The sequence below is a fragment of the Sardina pilchardus genome, chromosome 15 (assembly GCF_963854185.1).
Source record: "Sardina pilchardus chromosome 15, fSarPil1.1, whole genome shotgun sequence".
Lineage (NCBI taxonomy): Eukaryota > Metazoa > Chordata > Actinopteri > Clupeiformes > Clupeidae > Sardina > Sardina pilchardus.
Window position 1 is genome coordinate 11,223,463 of NC_085008.1, and position 8,964 is coordinate 11,232,426.

Here is an 8,964-nt window from a genome sequence, read left to right on the forward strand (position 1 = left end):
AAAAAAAAAAAGCCCAAAGTGATTATTGTCATGTTTTCCCATTTCAAGCCACACAAAGCGCCTCTCCTGCCACATTCCCCAGGCTTGGCCGCCCGTCCCATGAGAAAACAGTATGGCGTCTTAAAGCCTCTCTCGCTCACACCAACCACCATTCAGTTCCTTCAAGCCCCCGAAACAATACACGGCGGCTCTCCTCGGGGGAAACCTCTAGAAAGTCCAATAAGCCCCTGGCCAGGCAGACGCAGCAGCTCTGAAGGCCGTTCCTTGATGCACACTGGGAGTTTCTGGAAGAGTTTCAAAAAGCTCCCAAACCCCTCCGAAAAAAAAAGAGGGGGGAAAAAAAATCTTACCATTGTCTCCTGGTCGGGTCGAAAGCTTTATCCATGAGCGAGCCCGGGTAAATCCGCAGCACCCCATTGGGTGTTGCTATGTAACGGCGCACAATGTAGCAGTTGAGGCTGCTCATCTCCATAAGGGTCATCCATTCATCGGTGACGTGACTGGTAGCCATTACCTCGTTCCTGACAGAAGACTGCGGGACAATGACAGAGACATGGCAGGGTTCCTGTAAGACCGGCATGGGAAGATCCCCCAGCCCACATCACCCCCCCCCCCAGACTAACACACACTGCTATGTGTCCAGAAACACACACTAGGAGAAGCAATGGATGCACAAACTAACACAAACACACACCTACATAAAACAGGCTTCCCACCTCTATAGAATTATACATGGCTGCTGTGTATCCTCCCTGCAGTAGTGTTGCTTATGTTCAGTATATAAAACCATTCCACATTTTCAAATACATACAACATATTTCAAAAACGTTTCAAAACAGTTTGTGAATAAGCTTTTCAGTTATTTTCTATGTGCACTGCCCTTGAATCTAACATGGTCTCTAAACCATGTGCTCTCTGTGTGTGTGTGTGTGTGTGTGTGTGTGTGTGTGTGAACATGTGTGTGTGTGTGTGTACCTTGAGTCCAGGGTTGGTTATGAGGAGTGTGTGTGTGAGTGAACATGTGTGTGTGAGTGAACATGTGTGTGTGTGTGTGTGTGTGTGTGTGTGTGTGTGTGTGTGTGTGTACCTTAAGTCCAGGGTTGGCTATGAGGCGCGTGTTGTCGCTGAGGTAGGCGGTGTAGTGCTCCACCATGCGCTTGGTCTCCGGCTGACTCAGGTGCTCATAGGGGGACGAGAAGCTCCCAGCAGCCAGCATCACAGTAGGAGACTCTGAGGACGGAGCGAGGGAGAGAGAAGAGAGAAAGAAAGGAGAGAAAGAAAGAGGGAAGGAAAGGGAAGGTGAAAAAGGAGGTCAAATTTCAGACGAGCACTATTTATAAATCCTTTACGGACCCTCTCTAAACAGTGGGATGGTCGTCCAAATAGAATAGCACGAAACTGAATCTTCTCACAATATTGGGCTAGTGCACCTTCACAAACTCCTTAAGAGGCCCTCCAGCCAGCAACTCTGCATGTGTGCACACAACACACACACACCCACACACAAACACAATATGACAAGACGAAAACACACAAATCTTTCCTATTCAAAACAGACACAAACACACACCCATGCATCCACTTCCCTCTCTAAACATACAGCGAAATGTAAACAGACACACTCATACAGCGAAATGTAAACAGACACACTCACACACAAACACACACACTCTCTCTCCGTCATCATCATGACAGTTTGGATACGATATTGCAAGAGCTATTGTTAGAAACAATAGAACAATAACTCTCGCTCTCTCAGACACAAATAGACACAAACAGACACACACACACACACACACACACACACACACACACACACACACACACACACACACACACACACACACACACACACACACACACAACACACAGTGATCTGTGTAAAATCATATCGGATAATTCTCTACATTAACGGCAGCAGTTACAACGGGTGCATTGGGCCTAGTACGGCGTCTTCCCGGTCAGAGGGCAGACTGACACACACACACCCACACACACACACACCCACCCACACACCCACACACCCACACACCCACACACCCACACACCCACACACCCACCCACACACACACACACACACACACACACACACAGAGAGCCGTGTCCTCTTAGCTCACCGACGGTGGCGAGCTGCTTGAAGTGCAGGCAGGAGCTGGGCTGGCCCAGCAGGTCCAGGCGGTGGTAGAGCAGCTTGCTGCTGGCCGCCGTGTTGAGGTTCTTCAGCTGCTTCACCGGGATCTCCGGCTGCACGTACACGATGCACAGGATGAACGACGTGTCCTGCACCTGGACATAGCCAACACAGAGGAGCAGGAGTTAGGGAAGAGTGTGTGTGTGTGTGTGTGTGTGTGTGTGTGTGTGTGTGAGAGTGTGTGTGATAATGAGAGAGGTGGGTTGTGTTGTTTGAATGTGCACTGAAATATACAGCAGATGAATGGAAAATGCCTTCTAAAAGGTTTGATGGTATAAAGGCTGGCTTGAGTAATGAAAGTACTAAGGATGTTTATTTTCCATTCCAGCTGTTTTAGCACACTTGCACCCACACGCGTGTGCAGTCAAACACACACACACAGCGCCATTATCCGCTTCAGAGTGGGAGGACAGGACACCCTTCAAGGGGGTATGCTTATCGTCAAGCATCAGCCATTTTATTACCACGATCACCCCTCCTTCCACCCTTTTTTTTCTCCTCAGCACTTGACTCTATCCTTTACTCCTTCTCCCAGTCACAACCTCTCTCTCTCTTCTCTCTCTTGTCCCTCTCTACTTGTCACAGTGTCTTTTTTTCTTTATCCTCAGCTCTTGACTCTATCCATTCCTCCTTCTCCCGATCACAACCTTTCCCCCACCCCTCTCTCTCTCTCTCCCTCCTTCTCTCCCTCCCTCCCTCTCTCTCCCTTCTTCGCGTCTCCCCTGTGTCCTTCTCTGTGGCGGGCCCGGGGTGCGTCTGGAGAGATAAATGTGTGAGGCTGGAGCGGCGGCGGCGGGAGGCGCCAGACCCAGGGCCGCTCTGGCCTGTCAGCGCGATGCTAAATGAAACACGCTTCATGGAATCTGCTGGCAGCGCACGAGAGCAAACACAGGCGTGGGAACGCTCCAGATAACTCTGGCTCCGATGAAAAGGCGCTCCCGCCGGCCTTATCTGTACGAGCAGGGCAATTCAGCGCCGGTCAAGGCCGGAGAGGGGAGGACAATGACCTCGGCTCAAAACAGCAATTATTAGGGGCAATGGCCAGCAAACACTCAAAGACATACTCATATTAGCACAGCACTGATAGCTCCAACCACCCAGTCACACGCTAATGCAAAATAGTTCTGACAGAAACCATTACAAAAAATGCTTTTGTCAGAATACCATGTCATTTGGATTTAAAAACAGGTCTATTTAAAATATGTAAATATACACTTTTCCAAATAACCATGCCTGGCGTTTGGAGGACATTCATATTGCAGTTTTCTTCAACACTGTCCAAGCTTGTCTACATCATCCTTCAACGGCACTGGCTTTGTCAGTTGAGTAGAGTCAGCTTTTACTCAATGTTACTCAAAGTTAACTCAATTTTGAAAGAGAAGACATGGAGCGCAGATAAAGCCAATGTGGTTGCTTGACCGTACCAGTTTCCACGCATAGCTAACGTTGTAGGCATCTTTGCTGGTGTCACGGAGGCGGTTCATGTGCCAGGAGAGAGAGGAGTTGACCGGCACAGCGATGACCTGGCTGCCCAGAGGCAGACTGCATAGAGAAAAACGAGAAAGATAGAGAGAGAGAGACAGAGAGAGAGAGAGAGAGAAAGACATGAGTTAGCCATCTTCTCCTGTTCTTCCTGCATTCCAGGGCAGCTGCTGAGAGTTAAGACACGCAGGCTCTCAAGAGTGCTGAATCCACTCACTCTTCAGAACGGTTTCCCATGATGCCTTACCTGAGGATGTTCTGGCGCACGGCGGGGAAGCCGGGGATGTTCTCGTAGTGGATGATATCGGTGTGCAGCGGTGCCTCGGTCATCAGGTAGGGACGGGACAGTGAAGGATGCATGAGTGTGTAACCTAGGGAAAAGGTCAACATCGGTGTCAGTGTACCCACTTGAACACTGTTTAAAAACATCACCCTATGGTGTGCTACTTAGCAGCGTCCACATCAACAGCCGTCCAGATTTGGCTCAGGAGCCCGGGGGAAAAGATGAGATACTCAAGAGAGGTAAACTAAACAAGACTCTGCTGCCAAGACTGGACGGCCGTCGTCAGCTGGCAGCTGGTGGAAAACAGGTGCACCATCTTACAAGGGTGAAGGATCTGCCTCTCTCTCTCTCTCTCTCTCTCTCTCTCTCCTTCTCTCTCGCCTCTATCCCTCTCTCATTTCTTGTAATTAAAGCCGTTATCTAAACAGACTAAGTGAAAGCTACCTTCACTCCCGTTTTGTTTATGTCTGCGGTTTGGTATCCAACGTGAACAGCAAACTTGTTAATGTGGACACTCCGGGTCCAGAACAGAGTAGAGTTTCACCCGTTGGCTTAGTCATCAGGAAATATATAGTCCAAAGCTCCCGCCTACCCCACCCACGCACTAAAGCTCCTTAATGACACTGGCCAGAGTCACATGTGGGAAAGCAAAACATCACAAGTGCACTTCCACAGAGGCCGAGTGTCCAGTGTCTGGACAGAGGGAGTGACCTGGTCTGCGGGCCCCTCTAATGGCCGGACAGTGGGCTGAGCCCGGAGGACTGAAGGGCTCCACTGTTGCCCTGCCGGTGCACAGCTGAGGTGATGTCAGCCACACACACACACACACACACACACACACACACACACACACACACACACACACACACACACACACACACACACACACACACACACACACACACACACACACACACACACACACACACACACACACACCTCTCTCTCGGTCAGATGGGGTATAAATGGCACTTTAACATTACTATTAATCCTTCAGCAGTTAGGTCAACTCAAAACACATTACAGCACAGTGGAAGAACACTTTGTTGTGACTGACACTTCCAGGACCTTCAGCACCAAAACAAAGCCAGAGTGTCTGTAACTACACTTCCTGTGACTTCTCCATCAGTGAGAATGGACGGCCCGAGAGGGAAAAGAGCTCTCTAGAGGGACCGGGCTGGTTGGCGCACCTTTGTTGTCGATGAGGAAGGTGTAGGAGGCCAGCGAGTCCTGGTAGTAGGTGACGTCCTCCAGGATGTAGGCCAGGTTCACGTCCACCCCCACCACGCCCAGGAGCAGGTTGCCAAAGTAACAAGGCCGACTGACCGTCATGATGAACCCTGAAGGGATTGAAAGAGGGCAGAAGGGGTTTCAAATGGACTGGTCAGAGAGGATGTCCAGTACAGTACAGTCAATGACTTAGTAGTATACAGTAAGCATATATGTATGACTTCAACTCCTAGATCAGTTCACAAAGACGAAAATGACTTTTTTTCAGGCAGATTTCATAAATGGCAAAATGGTTTAATGGGGACAGTAATGAATTGTAATGGGACCCTGCTGGATCTATAATATAGATGAAATGTGATGTGAACAAATAGTCGGGATATTTCTTCTCTCCAGAAAATGAAGAGAGATGACATTCAAAACTAAGCTTCTTATTCATTCAACACAATATTGTTATTTTATCTGCCAACATAAGTTGTGGATTAGTAGTGGATTAGTGAATTAGATCAAGTTAACCTAGTAGATCTAGAGTAACCATCTCTGACATCCCTTGCAGTAAACAGCACACTGTATTGACATGTGTCTAGAAGCTCACCGTCGCCCATCTGGTCAGCGTAGGGCAGGCTGAAGGAGGCCTGGTCGATCATGCGGTTGGGCAGGTTGATGTAGAAGCGGCCCACGCTGGTCTCCAGGTTACTCAGCTGGTTCAGCACCATCATGCTGCCCTTCACCACCGGCTGGCTGGAGCGGTCAGGGAAGCCGTACTTCACCGAGTTCTGCTCCGCAAGGTCCCGAAGGAATGCCAGCTCCTTCAGCCCCGTCACACCCTCTGTGTGTGTGTGTGTGTGTGTGTGTGTGCGTGCAACAAAAACACAAAAGGACAGCACCAGTTAAACTCTACATATTGATTACATTCATACACTGTACAGAGGATTCACTCTAAAAGGACACATCATCAGGTAGAGCATCTTCTAAAGCTCTCCATGATAACGGAAACCATTCCATTTACTGTTGATTACACATTACATCAACAGGTGGGCTACAGTCAACTTACAGCACATTTCACGACAGCTGTTTGTACTTCAGCCAAATTAGTCAAAGGCAACAAACAGTAACCCCACGGATTGCAAACCTATGGACACGAAAACGCCACAGGTTGCTTTTCCTCCAACAGTAGAGATGTGAGGCCTGGTGGACTCCCAGCAGAAAGTCCCGAATGGATTCCAGATTGCCTGTGCTCTAATCAGGCTGTAATGAAACGGGGCTCGGAGCCTCATCTGATCCACACATGGGCCCGCTGGCCTGCTGACAGGCACGCTCGTCAAGAGAGTCACACTGCTCGCCAGCCGCACACGCACGCACGCACGCACGGCCCAGCCAAGACGTCTGCACGGCTCTCTCCCCATTAACCCCGCGCCACTACTACGCACATGCCCACTACAAACATGCCTCAGTGTTTCTTTCCGTAGCCCAAAAACAAGGACATTTGGTCCACATCAATACATTTTACTGTACTTTTCCACCCACCCAAAAACAAAGACCTCAAGTCTGTTTGTGTCCTCTTTGCAGATGTATGCACCAAAAGGAGACCAAGAAGTACTTAGAACAGTCGGAATTGCATTGTGAGCTGCACGGAAAATTCCAATCCATCAACTCTTTATGTTGCTAGCATAAACCGAAAAACATCTGAAAAAAAGCATGCTGATTTGAAACACATACAGTACAAAGATGCAAATCCAGACATGTGACAATGGCAAACCAAACAAAGATCCAAACACATGGCTAATTGATCCAATGCTCCTCTTCATTCTGAGCATCTCTAGCCAGACCCTCCCCTTCATCCTTTGTCAATCAAGACTCACATGCAGATCTGCTCATATACTCAAAGATGTGTGTGTGTGTGTGTGTGTGTGTGTGTGTGGTGGTGGTGGCGGTGTGCGTGTGTGTGTGTGTGTGTGTGTGTGTGTGTGTGTGTGTGTGTGTGTGTGTGTGTGTGTGTATGGTGGTGGGGGGGGGGTCATCTCCACAAAGAGATCTTTTCAACCCACGGACAATAGCCCAGGGCTGCACAACATCAACACAGATACACAGAAACACACACACACACACACTTCATATTGCAGAACACTAATCAGCTCCCCTCGTTTCCCAGACTCGTCTCTTCTCACTGAGCGCCCCTGCCTCCTCGTGTCCTCTCGTCCCACTGGCCTGGCTTTGATGTGGCTCTGATGTGGCCCCCACCCTCATCTCCCATCTCCTCTCTGATGTGACCCCCCCCCCCCCCCCCCCTCATCTCCTCTCTGATGTGGCTGCTGTTTAATTCTCAGATGCATAAACTAATGTGTGCTAATAAGGCTAATGCAAGCAGCAGGGGCACTGGCCCAGGTGAGGATGGGCACTATAAAGAGGCCTTTTGATCATCAAAACTGTACACACACACACACACACGTCTACACACACACACACACTCTAATGGGGGCTTTGAGGTAGTGCTAGCTGCTCTGCCAACCCAATAATTCCCAAACCCATCACAATGGCTGTTGAATCCTACCCATCATTTGAGAAATAAACAATCCTATTGAGAATGTGCCATTCACGCACAGACGAGTATCCTGGTGGAACTCCGACAGACACAGACACAGGCGCACACACACACACACACACACACACACACACACACACACACACACACACAGAGCCACTCAGAGAGGATCAGCTGCCTCGACGCGGAGCGAAATCAGATCCATCCAGATCGGTCCAATCAGCCTGGCAGAGGCTCTTTCCTCCAAAGAGCAGCCGTGGCAGGCAGCCCAGAGCCGTATGGGAAAGCCCTGCCCTGAGTGTGTGCTTCTCCTGTTTATGTTCCGCAGGCACATTTAGCCCAGGCCACTTAAAAAACGCAGCTTCCACTTCCAGATACAAGAGCGAGCGGCTTTCCCAGCATCGCACGTCGGCTGTTTGGACTCAAACCCGGTCTGGAGGATGGACCGGCGAGGAGAGTGAGTGGACGCGGCACTCCGATGAAGGAGAGGCGGCAACAGGGGCCTCTTTGTTTACGGCCCCCCTTTGGCTTTTTTTCCTGCCTTTGATTTCAATCGCACAGACAGCAATCAGAACTGCAGCTCAAGGGGAACTGAACCCATGCACTTGCTGTTCAGGGCACTGAGCGGAGCCAGATCGGGGGCTGGATAGCAGGCAGGGGGCTGGGGGCACTGATGCGAGAGGCAGCAAGGGGGCAAAGCAGGTCACTGGGAGGAAGCCGCATACCAGTAACAACCACTAACTACTACTCAATACTGCAATACAATGATGTTAATGTCCCCCCATGTATTCCAATTAAGGATTCTTTTACTCAGGCATTCACATACACTCAGTACACTACACACTTAAACAAACTGTTAAGCCCCAAGCCTAAATACTTATTCACCACTCACAAACACAGACTAAATACGAACTTGACCTCACAGGTGCTCGATGACCCCAAGCTAGAGACACTTAGCCTCTGAGAGCGAGAGACGAGCTGCACACTCACATTCAGCCTCGGTCATGGTCACCGGTCATCTAACCAGTTTGCCAGGCAATTGCAGAGAAGAGCCTCAGAGACCGAGTGAGTGGACAGCGAGCGTTTTGCGGGAGCGTACCGTTCATGAGGGCGTAGGTCAGGATCATGACGGAGTTGTTGAAGTGGCGGTTCTCCTCCTTCACCATGCTGAGCGTCGCCCGCTTCTCCTGCTCCGAGCGGTCGCGCGACGTCAGGCCCGACGACAGGTAGATGATCGAC

General features: G+C 49.9%; 1 protein-coding gene across 1 annotated transcript in view; it reads right to left on the reverse strand.

Moving 5' to 3' along the window:
• Positions 1-8,964, reverse strand: part of cachd1 (cache domain containing 1) — a 71,630-nt gene that overhangs the window by 15,501 nt on the left and 47,165 nt on the right. The window contains exons 8-15 of the mRNA XM_062556521.1: positions 8,825-8,964; positions 5,779-6,012; positions 5,147-5,296; positions 3,921-4,044; positions 3,616-3,733; positions 2,118-2,286; positions 1,088-1,230; positions 351-532 (exon numbers count right to left, since the gene is read on the reverse strand). The exon at positions 8,825-8,964 is cut by the window's right edge and continues 10 nt beyond it. Coding sequence (XP_062412505.1) covers positions 351-532; positions 1,088-1,230; positions 2,118-2,286; positions 3,616-3,733; positions 3,921-4,044; positions 5,147-5,296; positions 5,779-6,012; positions 8,825-8,964 — 1,260 coding nt within the window. The remainder of the gene's footprint in view (positions 1-350; positions 533-1,087; positions 1,231-2,117; positions 2,287-3,615; positions 3,734-3,920; positions 4,045-5,146; positions 5,297-5,778; positions 6,013-8,824) is intronic.